The sequence below is a fragment of the Martes martes genome, assembly GCF_963455335.1.
Source record: "Martes martes genome assembly, chromosome: 11".
In the NCBI taxonomy this organism is placed as follows: Eukaryota; Metazoa; Chordata; class Mammalia; order Carnivora; family Mustelidae; genus Martes; species Martes martes.
In genome coordinates this window covers 97,801,185-97,822,465 of record NC_137899.1, presented here as the reverse complement: position 1 = coordinate 97,822,465, position 21,281 = coordinate 97,801,185, and the positions used below count along the sequence as shown (strand labels likewise).

Here is a 21,281-nt window from a genome sequence, read left to right as displayed (position 1 = left end):
GATTCACAAGAAAAATGGATAGGGGAATAGGCCAAGGATGCAGATAGGTTCAACCCTCTCTCCCTTCTAGTATATTCCCTATTTGCACCAGCAAAGTGATTTTTATTTAAAGGCTTTTATTTTTGCTGAGTGGATCAGGCCCCATCATTGTCTTTTCCTTCTATTTCAACTCTTCTAGTAGTTCTGATTTTACTAATTTTGCTCATTCATACAGTTTTGCCACCTCTCCTTACTTTATTATCCCCACCTTACCAATCTTTGTATATTTTGAAGTGAACTGAGCTAATAGAAGTTATCGCTTTTCATGCTCACTGGGGTGATAACTGTGCGGTGGTGGTTCTTACCCGATGTGGGACTTGATGGGAACTACCCAGCAGTTCCCAGAAGACAGAAGGACTTGGCTTCACCTTTTGTGACGGTGGCAATAATTTAGTAACAGGGACGAATGAATATGAAGTACAAATGGAGTGTGGGACCATGCTGGAAGATTACCCAGAGTATCCTAGATATCCAGTCATGTAGAGATTATATGAGAAGACTGACTGAAGGTTCAAAAAGTCTACATCTTAACCTCTAATGATGGTAGATTTGTGTCTGGAATAGAAATGAAGGCAATTTAGTTAGGACATGAGTTGCTTTGCTAATTCACCTAACTTTGGTAGCTAGGTAGAATGTCTTTTCTAGGTGATAGTCTTGCTTTTAATTTGGAGGTTTACAGAAGAGCAATTAACAATCTGCCTTAGAGCTGGATATTGTGGGATTATGAGCAGGTGCTGAGGTGTAAGTGGTCCTCTGATTGGAGCACTGGCTCTTGACTGGGAATGATTTTGCCCTTGAGGGATATTTGGCATTGTCTGCAGATAACTTTGGTAATCACAACTTGGAGCTGCTACTGGCAGTCAGTGGGTAGAGGCCAAGGGTGCTGGCAGACATTCTGCAATGCACTGAATGACCCCTCACAACAAAAGCCCTAAATGTGAGTAGTGTCCAACAACCCTGTGTTATAAACACCAGCAAGGGTTGATTGATTGTATGTTTCTTAGAAAGTGTAGATGGAGCATGCACATTTGCCACCTTATCCTTAAAGAACGGCCGGTCTTTAGTAAAAATGTAACGTTTGAGAATGTACTCAGCCATGTTTTTAACAACTCCTGTATGGATAAACATGCATATGCTAGCTTCTCATATATGAGATCATTTTTTTCTGTGCTGCTTAGCTATTTGCAGTTTTTACCCATTATGAACTTTACTTGTCTTTTTAAAAAATGTTCACTGAGCTACTTTAGGATAAACAGACAGTGATGTTTGGCTGTTTTTAAGACTTTTTAGTAATGAGGTATTTGGTATCACTCACTGTTAAAGAGCTACCTGATTTTAGACTTTATAAATTACATCAAGGATAACTAAATGTCATACTTTATCTCCACGGTGCTTAACTAGGAGGGGAGGAGACAGAAGGCGGGAGAGAGAAAGGATAATAGAATTTGCACAGCAACATTTACCTATAGATAATAAAATCTTCATTATATGGCATGAACCAGATCATTAAGACTAACACAGCACTGTGCATATAGATGCTCAGTATAAATATCACTTGCTTTTTATTTGAAATAAGGAAAATTCTGTGCTACTGACTTGACTAAAATTTAAAGAGTATGCCATTTATTCTTTTTAGGCTATTGCAAATAATATGAGCTTTTTAATAATTGTACAAAAACCTTTCATCTAAAACTGAGTTATCTAAATAGCAAATAATTACACATTTCCATACTCCTATGAGCAAAGTAAATTGTTACTATTTCTCTCAGTACAAATTCATGAACTCCTCTGAATGAAAGTGTTTCCACATGAAATAATGTCCTGATAGGAAAAGCATGCATATCCATCTCTGTTAACCATATCCATGGTTAACCATGTCCACGAACTAACCAGTTTGGACCATAATCCAAGCTTTGCTGGTGATGGTCTATTATGAGCATATACTATCTACAGAAATATGCAGCTCCTCTTAAGGACTTGGTCTGTCATAGATTCGGGACATAATAAGGTAGTATTCTGCCAACTGATGGAAGATTCAGTGTCTTTGAAGTAAAAATTAACGTTTGTATGTTAGGGCTCTTCCTGTTTCAAATGATAGAAAACCCAACCCCAATTGGTCTGAGCCCCAAATGGGAATTTATAGCTTATATAATTGTAAAGGCTAGTGCCTAGCCCTTGCTATTGTTGTGGGCCCCAAACAGTGCCCATGCCCTGCTTGCTTTACCTTTGCTGTATTGACTTCATTTTCTGTGTTGATACAGACCATAGACCCAAGCTTCTCAGTCTCAGGTCTGAGTCTCTCTGGTTGCAGAACAGTAGAAAAGGGACCCTGGAAAGTCTCTTGTGGTGTCATTATTTTTGACTGGATAGCAGGAGATTGTAATGGAATAGATTGGGCCATATGCCAAATCTGGATTTGGGTGTAGATTTAATGTCACTTATGGCTGAGAGTGCAAAAATAAATCTTCTCCAACCCCGTCCTCTTTTGCAAAAGTACCACTGTAGCAATATCTGATGGTTATAATTATATAAATATAAAAATCAATACCTATATTATTTTATATATAGATAATTGTATCTTATATGTGTTTTTTCTTTCTTTCTTCACTGGTCAGTATGTTTAACATTCCCACTTATGGAAGATCTCCAAGGAAGATCCTTTAACTTCTCTTTTAAATAACAGAAATATCCTGAACAGACATTCTGGTTTTTTATGAAGTGCTTAAAAAAACCGAAGTGGACACCCAGATGTGCTTAAAGATAATAATTCATTAAAGAAAGCCTTTCATGAATTCTTAAATAACATCTGTTTCTTATTGGGCTTCATTATATGGTTGAGTTTTTAACACAGGCAGGGAATAACTGTGGGTAAATTAAATGTTTTTAAGCAAGAGATATTTCTGGAAAAATTCATTGATTTAGAGCTTCTTGTCTGATTTAAGTATGAAGTGTGAATTACTGCTAAGTATTGTCTCTAATGATGAAAATTGGTTAAAAACACTTATCTTCGATGCAAAATGGATTGAAGATTTAAATGTAAAGTCCAAAACTATAAAACCTTCAGAAGAAAACATAGGGGAAAAACTTTATGACATTGGTTTTGACAGTGATTTCATGGATATGACACTAAAAGCACAGGCAACAAAAGCTAAATTAGATCATCGGGATTATGTCAAACCACAAAGCTTTTGTGCAACAGAGTGAAAATGCAACCTACAGAATGGGAGAAAATATTTCTGAGCCATATATCTAGTACCAAAAAATTACAACAGGACCTTATATATACAGAGAACAAATTGGTGGTGGTTGGAGGGAGCAGAAGTGGGATGGGAGAAATGGGCAAAGGGGGTCCCCCACCCCCAAATAAAAAAAAATTAAAAAGAAGAAAATCTTGCAAGATGTGAAAACATGGATTAACTTGGAGGACGTTAAGCTAAGTGAAAGAATCCAGACACAGAAGGAAAAATACTGCATGGAACCCCTTGTATGAGGGTAGATACAACAGTCAAACCTGGAAGCAGAGAATAGAACGGTGGTTGCCATGAGCTAAGGGAAGGAGCAAATGAGGAGCTGATACTCAGTTCTAGAGATCTCTTATACAACATTGCACCTGTAGTTAACAATACTGCATTGTTAAGCTCTTAAGAGGGTAGATGTCATGTTAACTGCTCTTACCATAATAAAAACACCACCGTTCTCCATAAATGGCTGATAGGTAACCTTCTACTGGCATCTGTGTAGTTGTATGTGGACTCATATGCTTATCAGTAATTTCCTTATTAGGAAATAAGGAATCCTTTCCTTATTAATGTATATATGTTAGTGAACTGTTTCTGAGTCTTAACCAGAAGGAACTACTTCCCCCCTCCCCCCGTGACTAGACTATCTCATATAGCTGCCAGAGCAGCCTTAAGGATAGAAATTGGGGATTCTGTGGTCTTCTATGTCTGGGAGGGAAAGAACCCTGACTCAAACCAGTAATTGACAAATTAGATTGATTTTGGGTACACAAAGACTAATTGAAACTTTAGGGTACTAGGGATAAGGACCTGTGTTGGTAATAAACAGAAGTTGGGTAATTGGAGTTATTTAGTGCTCTACAGATACTGTAAGACTTCTTCTAAGTAAGATTTTGCATCTTATTTTTCCTTTAGATTAACGATAGGCATCTTCAATTCAATCCTGGCAATGTCTGACAAAATATTTGATTCCTTTTAATAATGGGGTTAGATCTGGAATTATTCTTATTATTTTATGTGTATTTCCCCTTTTTAGTTATTACCATTGGTTTTAAAATTATAATTTACAATATTCAAATTCCTTGTACAAATATTTTTAACAGCATAGCATGTAATGTAAGGAATGGGGGAAAAAAATGTCTTCTCCATGACCCCATGCCCATTCCTCACAATAATCACTGTTAAAGAGTTGGATGTGTAGAATACAAAGATGGTCTTGGGTTTGGATTAACAAACTCACAAGACATAATAGGCTTTATTCAGCACTAAATTTACTTAGATTTAAGGAAGGGTATAAAATGGATAATGAAACTTGTTTGATACAAAAATAGTGATGGCCTCATCATTTCCAAGGAGGAACTTTGAAATTTTCGGTCACTCCCTGTTTGGGATGCAAATGGCCACGGAATCTGTCAATTCTTGAGGCTTATCCTATGCTAGTTTTATGAATTTCCTCAGGAGTATGTGTTGGGGGCAGGGTGTCCATTCTGCAGCGCAAGTGCATCTTATCAGTGCTGATTACTAATTACTTGCTACACATTCTTGATAAAGTAACTTTTGTCTGATTCTTAGTTTTCTTGGATTTGGTATAATCCAATATGATCTATGAGTGCTATTACAAGAAATATTTGAGCAAGGGTTATTTAAAAGTTATTTTAAGGGTCATATAACAATATATCTCATAAGAGATAACATACAAATACATGTAAGTGGGCACCTGGGTGACTCAGTCAGTTAAATGTCTGCCTTTGACTCATGTCATGATCCCAGGGTTCTGGGATTGAGTCCCTCATTGGGGAGCCTGCTTCTCCCTCTGCCTCTCTCTCTCTCTGTGTGTCTCTCATGAATAAATAAATAAAATCATAAAAATAAAAACAAATACATGTAAGAGTTACCCTTTTTTTTTAATGGTTCTCTACTATAGTTGTGATATAGTTTACCAATATTCAACTGATGACCAGTTAAGTTCTCTAGTAGTTTTTCATGATTACCCATATTATCACAATGAATATCCTTGTACATAAGCCCTTGTGAATTTGGACAAGTGTTTATGTAGGCTACATAGAATTTCTGAATCAGAGGGATGCACATTTAAATTTTTATTAATCTGCCAACCTGTCCCTCAAAATTGTCATCAACAGAGGCACCTGGATGGCTCAGTGGGTTAAGCCTCAGCCTTCAGCTCAGGTCATGGTCTCAGGGTCCTGGGATTGAGCCCTGCATTGGGCTCTCTGCTCAGTGGAGAGCCTGCTTTCCCCCTCCCCCTCTGCCTGTCTCTCTGCGTACTTGTGATCTCTCTGTCTCTGTCTGTCAAATAAATAAATAAAATCTTTAAAAAAAAATAGTCATCAGCAGCATGTGAGAGGATATTTCCCTATGCTACTTCCTTCTAGTTTTGTCTATGTTGTCTCCCTCGAGTCCCTGAAAAATTATGTGAATTTGGCAAAATACATATAATAATTTTTATTTTACATTAGAATCAGCAGGCTTTGGATTAGCTCAAAGTCATAGAAGTAATAAGTGGTCTAGATTAGAATTGAAATCTTTGATATCTGGTTTTCTTGCAGTTAAACTGAAAAATGCTTCTTTGATTAATTTTACTTTTCCTTCATTTTAATACTTGGAACTGATATAATAGTCTACTGCTGAGAAAGTCAAATTATTTCTGTCCAACTTTATTCAACAAAAATTAATGAAATAGCCAGTTAACCTCCAATGTTGAATGGAGCCCTTCATTTTCTGTCAGTAATATTAACTTACATTATGCCAGTTTTAAAAAAAACTGTTAGTTTCAGATGCATTTAATATACATACTGGTAGTACCAATATATAAAGTTAATGATTTTAATGTATTTTAGTCTTTAGTTGTATTTCAGCTTGATGCATAGGAAATAATTTCTCAACCTTTGAAGTTATGATGTTTGACAAATATGCAAAACTTTTGCTGTATATACGCCAATGAAAATTTTACATTACAAGATAACTCATGAATTAACCTATATTAAAGTTTGGAACAATTTAAATGATGGAGTGAACAGATTTGGGGGCTGATTCATTTTGACTTATAAAAAATATTTTATGTCAGAGTACCTTCTGGTTCTTTAAGTTTGTTACTTTCATTAATAGTCATACTTGCGACTCATTTTTCCAACTGCTGTCAGTGAATTCATGCCAGCATTGTTTATGCTTGAAATACTTTATTTTTCAAATGTAATTTTATTTACATATGTAGAAAGTATTTCAAACTAGCTAAAACATTTTTATCACTAACATTTAAAAATGGTAGAATACATCTTTTGTTTTTAAGTCAAACTTTATTGAAAACAAAATACTTTTAGGGACATATGGGACCTTGTTTTCCTTTGAGTGGGATTGTACCCCTACTCTCAACTGAAAGGTAGTGAGAAAAATGTCTATAGATTTACTCATGGCTATTTTTGCTCCCTTTGCCATTTAAAACAAGAATAGATGGGGACAAGTTTGCTTCCTATGATCTAAATATTTCCATAAACTGCTCTAAAAGTATCAATTTAAATTTAGGCATAGGAAGTAACAGACATTAGACAAAGTTTTGGTATTGTGAAAGTAACAGTAATCTTACTGGAGCTGCATTTATCGATAAGCAGATGTTTACTAAAATTCATCTCTCCCTTCTTTGTCTTCCCGTCGAAGTTTGTTGCCCTTATTATTGGCACTGGTCAGAGTCTGCAGCACGTCGTGTGTGTGTGTGTGTGTGTGTGTGTGTGTGTACTTGCATTGGTCTGTGTGTGTGTGTGTGTGTGTGTGTGTACTTGCGTTGGTCTCTCTTTTGCTCACTTGTGACCCTGGGGTCCTAGATCTGTTTGTTACTCATTTTGCTATTGCATTTAGGGCCTGGAACATAACAGGTATAAATGTTGAATTCGACTGATCTTTGTAGAATAAGACCTCACTGTGAAGTTGACAACTCATTCTATTTGATAATCCTTAGCCACTAAAACCCATTTCTTAGGTTTTCATATTACTTGGGTGAACCAATTTTTATATAAAAAGATTTAATATACTTGTTAATTTTGTTGACAGATAATTGTTTTATATACTCGGAGGGTGATCACTGGTAGAGTTCCCCATCTGCTTCTATTTATCAGTCTTTTCAATCTCTCTATTCACTTGTTTTATGCCATATTTTATATGTTAGACTTGTTTTACATATAAAATTTAGATTTCGATGCTTTTGAACTTTAGGTTTTGATAAAATTTATATTTACATATAAAATTTAGATTTCGATGCTTTTGAACTTTAGGTTTTGATATTTAGGAAATGTGCAGAATATTCTGTGATCTTCTGCATGTTATGCTTGTGGCTTCATTTGAATTTGGCTACCATTCCTCCTAAGGAAATGTATATTGTAGGTAATTGGTAAAATGAGCCGACCCTCTTAAATATCCTTGTAAAAACTCTTATTTTTGTTATGCACTATTTTAGTAGCTTAGGCTTTCCTTGTCCAGGAACACAAGCTTTCCCCCCCCCCCAAGGTTTTATTTATTTATTTGACACAGAGAGAGATCACAAGTAGGCAGAGAAGCAGGCAGAGAGAGAGGGGGAAACAGACTCCCTGTTGAGCAGAGAGCCTGATGAAGGGCTTGATCCCAGGACCCTGAGATCATGACCTGAGCTGAAGGCAGAGGCTTAACCCACTGAGCCACCCAGGCGCTCCTTAAAGATTTTATTTATTTATTTGATAGAGAGAGAATGAGAGAGAGAGAGAGAGCATGAGAAGAGAAAGGTCAGCGGGAGAAGCATATTCCATGGTGATCAGAGAGCCCGATGTGGGACTCAATCCCGGGACTCGAGGATCATGACCTGAGCCAAAGGCAGTCACTTAACCAACTGAGCCACCCAGGCGCCCAACACAAGCTTTTTAATCACTTCATAATGACTCTAGCAAAAATGGAGGAAGAGGACCAATGTTGATTGAATGCTTACTGTGTTCTGGTGTTCTGATAAACAAGATATACAATTATTAAATCATTAATTGCTTAGTAATGCTAAGCCATATTATCCCCACCTACAGATGAGGAAGCTGAAGCAGAAAAGGAGTATATTTTTGCCACTTGGCCTGTTGCATTTCTTTTCTTTTCTCTTTTTAAGATTTATTTATTTTGGGGGGGGTGAGAGAGAGCATGAGAGGGGAGAAGGTCAGAGGGGGAAGCAGGCTCCCCGCTAAGCTGGGAGCCGGATGTGGGACTCCATCCCGGGTCTCTGGGATCATGACCTGAGCCAAAGGCAGTTGCTTAACCAACTGAGCCACCCAGGCGCCCTGTTTTATTTCTGATAAAACATGGAACAGAGAAAATAGTCTCGCATATTATGGATTAGTAGAAAACACATTAGGACTTTTATTTCTGCCAAAGGGCTAATTAGATATCTTCTACTATATCCTGCTGCTTTTAAACACTTAGACATTTGGAGGTAAATGTATAAACACTTTTAAATGTATAAATTTGTAGAAAGGGGATAGGGATTTCATAAGTGCCATGAATCAAAGAAGTAGCTCAAAAGAGTAGTGTGTTTCTTTCAAATCTGCTGGTCCCAAGGCCTTTGCTGATCTTTATGGCTCTAGTGACTTTGGTTTTAAAAGCCGTGTGGGGACCGGAGACAGGCTTCTGTTGTTTGAGGTGAGGAATCAGAATCTCAGACATAACCGCATTCACTGTCCTTACCCAGGATAAAAAATAAAGTTTGACCTGAAACCTTCAGGTAAAGGATATTAAAAAAAAGAGGGAACAGATGCTAAGATATTGAACATTTCTAGGAAAATTGGAAATTAGAGAAGTAACAGCAACAACAAAATAGTAGCCCATGGAGTAAGAGAATTTCAAGGAACACTTCATCGGCAACATCATATCTTACAGTGAAGGCAAGACCTAAAAGCCCCAGTTGGAGAGACAGTCAGTCTTACTCAAATATCTTATTATTTACCAAATTTTAATTTTGTGCCACCTCCCAAATTTTTTTTACAGTATTTCACACATTTTCTAAATTTTCACTTAGTATTTTAAAATAACCTTAAGCAATGTTATGTTTATGATTTTTTTTTAAAGATTTTATTTATTTATTTGACAGAGATCACAAGTATGCAGAGAGGCAGGCAGAGGCAGAGAGGAGGAAGCAGGCTCCCTGCCGAGCAGAGATCCTGATGTGGGGCTCAATCCCAGGACCCTGAGATCATGACCTGAGCTGAAGGCAGAGGCTTAACCTACTGAGCCACCTAGGCACCCCTATGATTTTATTTTTAAAAGAAACGTTTTATATCAAAACAAAATGTGGAAACTTATACCTGCCATAAATAGAAAACATCTGTACAAATTAATAAAGTAAGGCCATAAAGAGATATCTATGTCCTGTTTTCTCTTACTGAGGATGAGACCTATCTTCTCTTATAAAGAAGGAAAAATAAGCTTCAAGAGAAATTGAAGACACCCTGTACTCTCTTCCCCTTTTATTTAATAAGAGGAACTGAAAAGGCTACAAAAAGGAAATACACTCTTGTCTTAGGTGATTCTGTCTGTCTTGAGTGCTGTGTAGGATCACTTGCAGTGCAGCTATCATTGGCTAAATGTGAAAAGATCCAAAGGGGAAAGTGTGAGTGTGTGTGTGTGTGTGTGTGTGTCTGATCATTTTTTAATCATTTGTTTATTATTTATGAAGTACTGCTCTAAGTTGCTTATATTGAAATGTTCTTTGTGTTTTTTTTTTGTTTTTTTTTTTTTCTATTTAAAGCCCTTTTGAGAGCCTGTGCTGATGGAGGTGCCAACCGTTTATATGATACCATGGAAGGAGAGAGGGAAAGGTATGCTTTCTTTCAGCCTGTGTCCAAAATACAACTAACCCGGTCTTCAGGTTGTTTTATTCTCTCCTTGATGAATGACCACTATTAATGTTCTTTAAAATGAACAGAAAACCACACCAGTGAGAGAACTGCTCAACCGTGTTGTATTATTTCTTAGTTTTGAGTGTATCTCTTAGAAGAACTAGGCCAGTCATTCTTTTACTTAAAAGCTTCTCATTCTAGTCAATCAGAGAAAGACAATTATCGTATAGTTTCACTCATATTTAGAACATAAAAAATAGTGCAGAGGATTATAGGGGAAGGGAGGGAAAATTGAATGGGAAGAAATCAGAGAGGGAGACAAACCATGAGCGACTTTTGACTCTAAGAAACAAACTGTGGGTTGATGGAGGGAGGTGGTGGGGGGATGGGGTAACTGGGTGATGGGCATTAAAGAGGGCATGTGATGGGATGAGCACTGGGTCTTATACACAACTGAGGAATTACTGAACTGTACATCTGAAACTAATGATGTACTGTATGTTGGCTAATTGAATTTGAATAAAAAAAACTATGGTAAAGAAAAAACAAAAACCCTTACTCTACTACTTCAAAAGTCTCATTAAGTAGCTTTATCAAATATCGATATCTGTGAGGACTTTGAACATTAAAATAAAACTCCATTTAAATGAAAAACTGACCTCATATAAATAAATGATACATGCTGTGGCAGAAGTGAGATTTTTGTAGTAGTGTTGAGTAAAGCTAAGTTTAATTTAACTTAGTTACTTCTGAGTTATGCACATACATATATTTTAGGAGATAAATACCTTAATGTTAATGATTGGTATCTGTGCTGTCTGGCTTTCCTGACCTTTGCATGGTGAGCTATTTTTAGATGAGAGAATACATTTGATGAAAGCAAATTTAAATCCAGCTCATTGCCAACATGTTTATAGTTCAACCTCTTGGCAAACATAAGAATTTATAGTCTAGATATAAGTAGACTGGCTGTGAAATTTAGTTCCACTTCTATCATATGTGTTATTAAATGTACTGAAATGTTTATAGTTTGAGAAATCACCTCCTTGCTGCAAAAAATAAAATAAAAATATTATGATTCAACATACTGCAGGTGTGAATTAAATATATGTAGTTTGAAATGATGTAAAATACATCTTTATGGCATCAGAATTTTTAACTTAGGCTTCTAATATTGGAGCTGCTGTTTGAAAGCAGCCAGTTGCTTATAGGAGGAGAACATGTTTCCTTTAAGACTGGGAATCCTAATGTCTAGGGACTGGATGAATTATCAAAGAATATGGCAATAGTGACAGCCTAGGAAACAATTTAAATTCTTAACATTTTATAATTCTTCATTTTTTAACTTTATGGATTCTTCTGACCGTATTCTCTAAGACCTGACATGGACAGCGTGTAAAAAATACTCTAAACAGTGCCTGGGCTGGTTAGTTCAGGGAAGAGCATGATGCCCATGAGGCCAAGATTATGAATTGGGTATCACGTTTCATGCCTGTAGCTGGCTTGCTGGCAAGGAATCTAGTATTCAGTACTATTTCTTTAATGGTAGGTGCAGCTCGTGAACATAATTATATGAGCCAGAGCTGTGAAAAGATATTAACACAGTGCATCCAACTCTGCTGTGACCATAAGAACCATCCAAAATGCTTGTGAAAAAAATACAAATTTATATACTGATTGTTCTTATTGGATTGGGCAGACACTAATGAGAAAGAGAACACACAACATTTTTATTCACATTAGAAAGCAAAATAGATTACAAGGTTTGTGGAGTACCTTTTTTTTTTTTAGATTTTTTATTTATTATTTATTTGACAGTGAGAGATCACAAGCAGGCAGAGAGGCAGAGAGAGAGGGGGAAGCAGGCTCCCTGCCGAGCAAAGAGCCCGATGCGGGGCTCAATCCCAGGATCCCGGGATCACGACCTGAGCCGAAGGCAGAGGCCTTAACCCACTGAGCCACCCAGGTGCCCCCATTTTTGTCCAGATTTCAAAATAACATTTCTAATATTCTTAACACATTTATACGTAATCTTATGGAAGTCTTCCAAAAGATATACATGATTTATTTAAGAATCATTTGACTGTAGATGAAGATGTTCAATAAGAAAATGTACTTTCCATTGCTTTTCTCATTCTAATATGTTTGCAATGATTCATACTCTGATACTTAGGAACATAGTGTCCTGGTAGATTGTCTAATAGGGAGATGAGTAAACTAACTGCCTCACATGGGAATTAAATCCTCGGAGTAAATCTCATTAAATACAAACCCTAACCAGTTTCACTAATTGGATATAGGTGACTAAACATGATTCCTATTAGTTCCATTTTTTTTTAAAAGATTATTTATTTATTTATTTATTTGACAAACAGAGATCACAAGTAGGCAGAGAGGCAGGCAGAGAGAGAGAGAGGAAGGGAAGCAGGCTCCCTGCTGAGCAGGGAGCCTAATGTGGGGCTTGATCCCAGGACCCTGGGATCATGACCTGAGCTGAAGGCAGAGGCTTTAACCCACTGAGCCACCCAGGCGCCCCCTATTAGTTGCCTTTTTTAAAAAAAGATTGTATTTATTTGACAGAGGCAAAGCAGGAGAAGGAACACAAGCAGGGGGAGCGGGAAAGGGAGAAGCAGGCATCCTGCAGAGCAGGGAGCCCGACGTTGGGCTCTATATCAGGGCGCTGGGATCATGACCTGAGCCGAAGGCAAATGCTTAACAACTCAGCCACCCAGGTGTGCTCCTTATTAGTAGCATTTTTAACAGAGAAGCCACACAATGAAAAAGGGAAAAAAAGTACAAGTTTTAAAAAGCCAAGTATGATTTGTGGACCATTGTTTGGCTTGTTCATGTTTGCCTTTTTATTTAATTTCCATATCTACAATGTAATACCTTATAATTTTGTAATAAAAGATGAATGTGTAGAGAATCGTCTCCCACTGAAGACATTTGGAATGGAAGGAAGGAAGACTGATGTAGATAGGAAGAGAGGAGCAAGAGGAGGAAGAGGGCTTTATGGAGGGATAGAGCTGAGGGAGACATCAGCAGTGACTTTATATCTGACCCTGTACCGTGTACTCTATACCATCTTCATAAACATCTACTCTGGAAGTGGCCTCTATTTATCAGGCCACTGTTTCTTGTTTCATTTTGTTTTTTTAAAATAAAGAAGTCCTAAGTGCTTTTTAGTGCTGTCAAAATGATACATGTTGATTTGAACATATGTTAGTTGAAAGAAACAAAAAAGAAAACATATATCTGTTATTTCTTCCTAAGTAGCAGAAAGTTACATTGAGTCTACCTATTGGTTCTGCCCTTTGGAACAACAGAAAATGTGACTCATTTTTCTTGTTCAGGTCAGTGTAAGTTTCCTGATGCCTACAAAATTGTGTGAGAATATTAAATATTCAACAAATACTTGTTAATAAATGAGTATTTTATTATAGTTACTCTGTTCTCTCTTCCTATAAGGTTTTGAGTGACTTTGATTGATCCTCACACTTTGGATAAACAGATGACCTTTGCTCTGAGGATTGATAGGTTCTGATTTGGGGGCATGCTCAGTCTGAATGTCAGACTGAGGCAGCTTGAAGACCCAGTTGGGGAAATGTAGGATGGGCACTGCCAATGACAGTTGGGTCTCCACTTTGGTTAGAAATTTGAGATTAAAGAGGAAGAGGTTTTAGGAAGACTCCATACTTTGTACTCCCATATTCTTTTTCTTTCCTTCCCTTCTTCTTCTTTTCCTTTTTTCAGTTGAGATAAAAAATCTATCTTCATCTATTTGGTCACCCAGTTTCTCCAACCTTATTTTTAAATCATCTGAACTATCCCCACTGATTCCTGACTCCAGCCTAATATGTAATTACTATATATATATATATATATATATATATATATATAAAATATATATATAATATTCCTATAGATTACTATATATATATATGCACACACACACATATACATATACATATATATATGTATATATTTCCTGAAATACAGTTGACACACAATATTAGTTTCAGGTGTGCAACTGATTGTAGTGATTCCACAACTCTATTCCCATACACCTAATTTACTGTTTCTTAACCCCAGATGTCTTTTTTTTTTTTAGAAATGTGGGGTACTGTGGTGGGGTATTAGAGGTATCAGTACCCCTAATTCTGCAGCTTCAACCTGATACTGACAAAATTGCATATCTATATTTTGGTACTAGTCTGTGATTAAAAACTCCTATGGTAACCTCATAATATCTGCTTCCTGCCTTCTTGAAAGTAGGTAAAACCCACCATTGGTCTGAACCAGGATGGTAAAGCACAGCTTTGTAGTCAGAATAATCACAGGATACAGAGGGGGAGAAAAAAATACAAGTGAAACACATAAGATTTTCTAGGAGATTTTATGGAGCAGATTTTGTTTCTTGCCCATCATCGATAGGCTTTGGAGGACCTTTGTTTTTCTTCTTCTTCTTCTTTTAAAGATTTTCTTTATTTGAGAGAAAGAGAAAGTGAGAGCACAAGTTGGGGGGGAGGGCAGAGAGAGAGGGAGATTCCCTACTGAGCAAGGGAACCCAGCCCCAGTGCAGGGCTTGATCCCAGGACCCTGAGATCATGACCTGAGCCAAAGGCAGATGTTTAATGGACTGGGCCACCCAGGTGCCCCTCTTTTGTTTTTCTACTGACAATTTTGTTGACAGTTTAATAGATCAGTAAAGACTAAAATGTCCACATCAAAGAATATTGAAAGATTATTATTTGTGGGTACCAGGCCAACAGTAAGGATTATGGGAGAGTTAAGCACCCGGACCACCCTCCTCTCATACCTGGTGATTCCTCTTTCTGCATCTTTCATAGATATTCTAAGAGAACAGTTTCTGCTTTGGTTAGTTTCTAACCAGGGGTAGAGAAGTTGTCAGCTGTGGCAGTAATTACCAACCTTTTCCACCATAGGGAATATTAAAAACAAACATGTAGAAAAGTGCACAAATTATAATGATCTAGCTCAATGAATTTTCACAAAGGGGAACACATGAATAAATGGTATAGAGATCAATAAATAGAATATTACCAGCGTTGCAGAAGCCCTCCTCATGCTCCCTCCCATCACCATCTTCCCTCATAGCACACTGCTATCAGACCCAATACATGTCAGATTAATTCTGTCTATCTCTGGTATTTATGAAATGGAACCATAATATATTGAACTTTGACTAAATGGACTTTTTTTGGGGATATAGAATTGATAGCTCTGTGAACCTGCAGAATGGATTAAGAAACATTGCTATAGGTCCTTATAAGGTCATGCTGATTATGGTAGGAGTTGGAAGAAGTGATGGAACCAAGTAGAAGAGCTACCAGCAAGAATTACAAAGTCTATGCCACATACATACATTTCTATGTAAAATGACAGTATGGGAAAAAAGAGTTGATATCATTTAAAAAAAATACCTTTAACGATAACGTAGACATTTGTAAACCTTACTCTATTAGGAAGTTGAGGTAAACCGATCAAAAAATAAAAAGAGCTTTGGAATGAGACAGTATCTCCCAAGAATAATCCAGTGGCAGAAATAAGAATGTGGCATTTAACTTATCATTCATTCATTTTTATTCATTCAAAAGCTTATTGATACCTTCTATAGTTAGACATTTTGATAGCTACTGCGAATATATAAATAATTGATTCCTGCCCACAAAAAAAAGACCTTAGAGTAATAGAAGTAAAGAAGAAATTAGTATACAATAGGATAGATTATAAAGCACATAATGAGAAAATTCTCATCCAATGTGATAGGTTCTGTGACAGAGGAAAGCACAGAGGATGGACAGTTAATCCAGAATTGGGGTATTAGAAACAATTCTGAGGATCCTGCTGAAGTATAAAAGGTTAGGGTCACAGAGTGGGGTGGGGGGGGGTGTACATGTGCACACGCATGTGCTGACTAGCAGGGAGGAGGGAAGGGAAGGTTCTGTTTGTCTCCTGGATAAAATCTAAACTCATTTCCTATCAGGGTTTGTCTTTTACTTATCATTTTAGCCAAGTTGTTTCCTCTTTTTTCCCATGCCTTCTCTCCTCAGTGCCTGGGCTTCAGAAGCAACTTCAGATAGTTTATTTTATTTTATTATTATGTATAAATCAGAATGCCTTATAGCTAGAAAGATCATGCCCGTTTTGTCTGAAATCACATGTAGAACTCGTCCTACTTACTTTCAGAATGTCTTATATTTACACTGTGTCCTCATTACTATCTCAGTGAGTCTTTTATCAGAAATGAAGATTCTTGCCTTTGAATTCATTGGTATTTTGAATGTAACATGAATATCAGTGCTACTTGTGAGTGTTTTTTGTGATTTTAAAGGATGCAGAGACTTTGAAACTCATCTGAGAAATAACTGTGGATTTGGTATCATTCGTGTATGGGGACTTGAAATGGGGAGGGGTGTTGTGTTTTGGTTAGTTTTCTCAGAGTAGTTGAATACAGATCTGAATGGGAAAGTCCCACATATGATCATATTAACATTAAATTAGCTCAGATGTTTAGGAGCTGCTTTCTGTTGAATTTAAAAGATTAGCATCCTAGAGGAGAACATAGGCAGTGACCTCTTTGATATCGGCCACAGCAACTTCTTTCAAGACCCATCTCCAAAAGCAAGGGAAACAAAAGCAAAAATGAACTTTTGCGACTTCATCAAGATCAAAAGCTTCTGCATAGCAAAGGAAACAGTCAATAAAATAAAGAGGCAACCCACGGAATGTGACAGGATATTTGTAAATGACACTACAGGGGCGCCTGGGTGGCTCAGTGGGTTAAAGCCTCTGCCTTCGGCTCAGGTCATGATCCCAGCGTCCTGGGATCGAGCCCCGCATCAGGCTCTCTGCTCGGCGGGGAGCCTCCTCTCTCTCTGCCTGCCTCTCTGCCTACTTGTGATCTCTGTCTGTCATATAAATAAATAAAAAATCTTAAAAAAACAAAAAGAAAAATGTAAATGACACTACAGATAAAGGGCTGATGATATCCAAAATCTGTAAAGAAATTCTCAAACTCAACACCCAAAAACCAAATCATCAAGTGAAAAAATGGGCAGAAGACATGAACAGACACTTCGCCAAAGAAGACATACAGATGGCTAACAGACACATGAAAAAATGTTCAATATCATTAGGCATCAGGGAGATTCAAATCAAAACCACACTGAGATACCACCTTACACCAGTTAGAATGGCCAAAATTGATAAGGTAAGAAACAACAAATGTTGGAGAGGTTGTAGAGAAAGGGAAACCCTCTTACACTGTTGGTGGGTTGCAAGGTGGTACAGCCCCTTTGGAAAACAGTGTGGAGGTTCCTCAAAAAGTAAAAATTGGAAAAAAAATTTAAAAATAGAGCTACCCTATGACCCAGCAATTGCACTACTGGGTATTTACCCTAAAGATGCAGATGTAGTGAAAAGAAGGGCCATGTGCACCCCAATGTTCATAGCAGCAATGTCCACAATAGCCAAACTGTAGAAAGAGCTGAGATTCCCTCAACAGACGAATGGGTAAAGAAGATGTGGTCCATACACACAACGGAATATTACTCAGCCATCAGAAGGGATAAATACCCAACTTTTGCAATAACATGGACGGAACTAGAGGAGATTATGCTAAGTGAAATATGTCAAGCAGAGAAAGTCAATTACCGTATGGTTTCACCTATTTATGGAACATAAGGAAGAGCATGGAGGACATTAGGGAAAGGAAGGGAAAAATGAAGGGAAATCAGAGGGAGAGATGAACCACGAGTGACTACGGACTCTCGGAAAAAAACTGAGGGTTTTAAGGGGAGGAGGTGGGGGGATGGGTTAGCCCAATAATGGACATTAAGGAGGGCACATATTGCATGGAGCACTGGGTGTTACATACAAATAATGAATCATGGAACAGCACATCAAAAACTAATGATGGAAAAAAAAAAACCCAATGATGTACTGTATTGTGAGTAACATAATTTAGAAAAAAAAAAAAGACTAGCATCCAGTAAAAATTCCCTGAAATCACACGATGACCGTTCATGTAAACAAGTGTTAATGAGGTGAGATGAAGGGGAACTTGTGATCAAATAGGAAAGAAGGATTCAGGGACGCCTGGGTGGCTCAGGTCAGGTCATGATCCCAGCATCCTGTGATGGAGTCCCACATCTGGCTCCTTGCGCAGTGGGGAGCCTGCTTCTCCTTCTGCCTCCTCTGCCTGTCACTCCCCCTGCTTGTGCTCTGTCTCTGACAGATAAATAAAATCTTAAAAAAAAGAGAGAGAAGAAAAAGTAAGGATTCATTCCCAATTTCTTATTCCAGTCAGACCATTTATTTTTTCACAGTTTGGATTTCAGACTTCCTAACTTTATACATTCTTGCAGCTTTCTTATGAGCAGATCAATACTGCTTTTCAGAGTGATCCAGTGGGAATCAGACTGACTGTTGTGGCTCTAAAACTCACTGTGCCCTAGCTAAACCAACTTTAGACTATGATTTAAATAACTGAATAATGTGGGATTCTAGCTGTTACAGATAGCAGGAATTCCAAGTTGGGAACTATGTAGTGAGAAGGCATGCACGGATTTTTCAGTTAGGTCACGATCTAAAATCTGATTCTGCAGCTTCATTACTATGAGACTTTGGCAAGTAATTTCACTTTCTCAGGCTGTGATTTTTCCACCTGTGGCATTTCAGGGAAAGATCAGGATCTTCTGGAGTATTCAGAGGAATCGTGAAGATTTTTATGAAGAAGAAATATATTACTTGGGCTGGTTACACAAGAATGGAATAAGCCAAGAGGGTAGAGGGTGGCCTTCAAAGCTACGATATGATGAATTATAGGATAGTTGAATATGTGTATGAGCTCGTTTCGGACGATAGCTGTAAATATTCACTCATAGTTAATACTTTGCACGTGGTAATTGTACTACTTCCCAGAAAAGTTGTAAGTTTTGGAATGAAGGAATATAACATTTAGCTTCTCTGGTTTTTTTTTGTTTTGATCATCTTTGTTCAGGTATAATTTTATATGATAAAATTCATCCATTTAAGCATTCAATTCAGTAGGTTTTGTAGTAGTATACAGGCATATCCACCAGTTGTCAAGAATAGAGCATGTCCATCATCCTGAAAAGTTCCTTCCTATCCTTTGGCATCAGTCCCCAACTCCTATACCCGGGCTCCTGAAACCTTCTAGAATGTCCTAGAAATGGAGTCATTCAGCTTGTTGTCTTATGTGTGTAACTTTTTTCACTTACCAGATGCTTCTGATTGATCCCTGGGATTGTATCTGTAAGTAGTTTGCCCTTTTTCAGTGTTGAGTGGTGTCCTGTTATGTGGGTACACCATAGTCTTGTTTGCTCGTTGAATGTGGTTGATAGACCTGATTCTTAGGAATCATCCTTTTAGTTGGAATCTGTTACCACTATTTCCAAGTGATTCTTTGGGAGGAATGTTAGTTCTTTTAGTCAGAGCCAAACGTAATTTTCAAAGTTGTCACTTATACCCTCGAAGTGAGATAAATAGTAGAAGAGATTCATATATAATGCTTATATTCTACTGATCTTAGTGAAAATCTTGCAAAAGCTTGCTCAGTACTGTTAGCTTTTTATGGAATAAGACAATAAATATAATATTGTTATGTAATAAATTGGTGTCAAGGATCTGAGCAGATATTGTGATCTTAATAACCTCTAATATATATGACAATTGATTTCAGTCAACCTATGACTTATTTTCTCAGTGATTGGGATTTATTTTAACTAATGTTCATGCATTTCATGCCATAGTTAAAAAAATATGCTTTCAGTGTGCTTGAACATATATAGAAAGGAAACAAGTGTGTACTTGCTTGAGGAAATCCAGAGATCATTGGTTTACCTTGATTTCTTCTAAGCCTAGCCTTAAGAATTTTAGTCACTTGCTTCAACAAGTTTCTGTTAAAAAGTATTCATGCAATCAAATTATGAGGCTCTGTAAGCATGTCAACATTATTGGGTCTTTGAATCAAAATGATGGAAGGTAAAAATGATTAACACATTTAAAAGAAAATTTGTAAGAGGAGTCTTATTATTAAAGAACCCTACACAATCAACTGTGAGGGCATATTTATCTTGAATTGTTGATTGAATTAGTTTTGTAATATATTTTAGTCTGTTGGTTATCAAATGCTATAAATCAGAGATCTCAAAGTTACCCATGCATAGCTCTGAATCATTTCGGGGAGTCAGGGGCAAATAGTGTATGCAGAGATGCTATGTTTATCAGATCATGCATGAAGTCAGAATAAATTTTCAGAAGGAAATCATTTTAAGCAGCTGCAGGAAGTCAGTTTACAACTAAATTTAATCAAAGGCATTGTTCTTTATGGCTATTCTATTTCATAAAGTATGTTCCTGACAAAACCTTTTTTCCTTTCCTGCACTGTGGATGGAGTCTTCAGAAATAAATTATCCTCAGATGATTTTTCAGAGAAACCTGGATCATCTGTCAAAAGTTTTGAGTAACACATGGCTCTTTTAATTTTGCTTTATGAAAAGAATAAACTTGAATAGTTTTAGCAGTTAATACAATTTAAGAGCTCATGTTTCCCAAGTTTTTTGGCTAATTTTCAATATATTATTAGATGGCTGGTTAAACAAAATTCCTCATTCTTGTTTTATTTACCTTGGGAAATAATTCTAGTCCATGGGCCCAGATTTGACAAAAATTGAAAATATTTTTAATTGAGCAGTATTACTCCTTTTAGATAGTTTTCCCTGAAAATAATAATAATTTCCTCACAGGCCAATAGATGACAAATCCTGAATGAACTAGGTAAGGGTATTTGGTGGCTAAATCTCTTGCTTTAACAGGTTATGTCAGTGTCCTTCTGGAATGTTTTCCTACTCAGTGTTTCCCTTAACATTTATCCCAACACGTTGGAATCACCTCTTTGCATGTTCCTGCCAGCCTGTCACCCAGTGACATTGCACTGTCTCTAGCTTTTTCACACTCTCATCCCCAGTAAGTAGGTCACTATATGCTTAATAGTTAGAATGATTAGATATGCTCTTCCATAAAAATTTAATGTATTCTACTTTCGTAGTTTAACTATGAAAGCATATTTTTGACCCAGTAAAGTAATTCTCAGTTACTTTTA

General features: G+C 37.0%; 1 protein-coding gene across 6 annotated transcripts in view; it reads left to right on the top strand.

Annotated features, from left to right (window-relative positions):
* The window catches only part of TPK1 (thiamin pyrophosphokinase 1), a 347,265-nt gene that overhangs the window by 128,374 nt on the left and 197,610 nt on the right, over positions 1-21,281 (top strand). For 3 of the 6 annotated variants that reach the window (XM_080818623.1, XM_080818622.1, XM_080818624.1), the window contains one exon: positions 10,042-10,111. The exons of the other annotated variants lie outside the window; for them this stretch is intronic. In XM_080818623.1, coding sequence (XP_080674749.1) covers positions 10,042-10,111 — 70 coding nt within the window. The remainder of the gene's footprint in view (positions 1-10,041; positions 10,112-21,281) is intronic. 6 annotated transcript variants of the gene reach the window in all.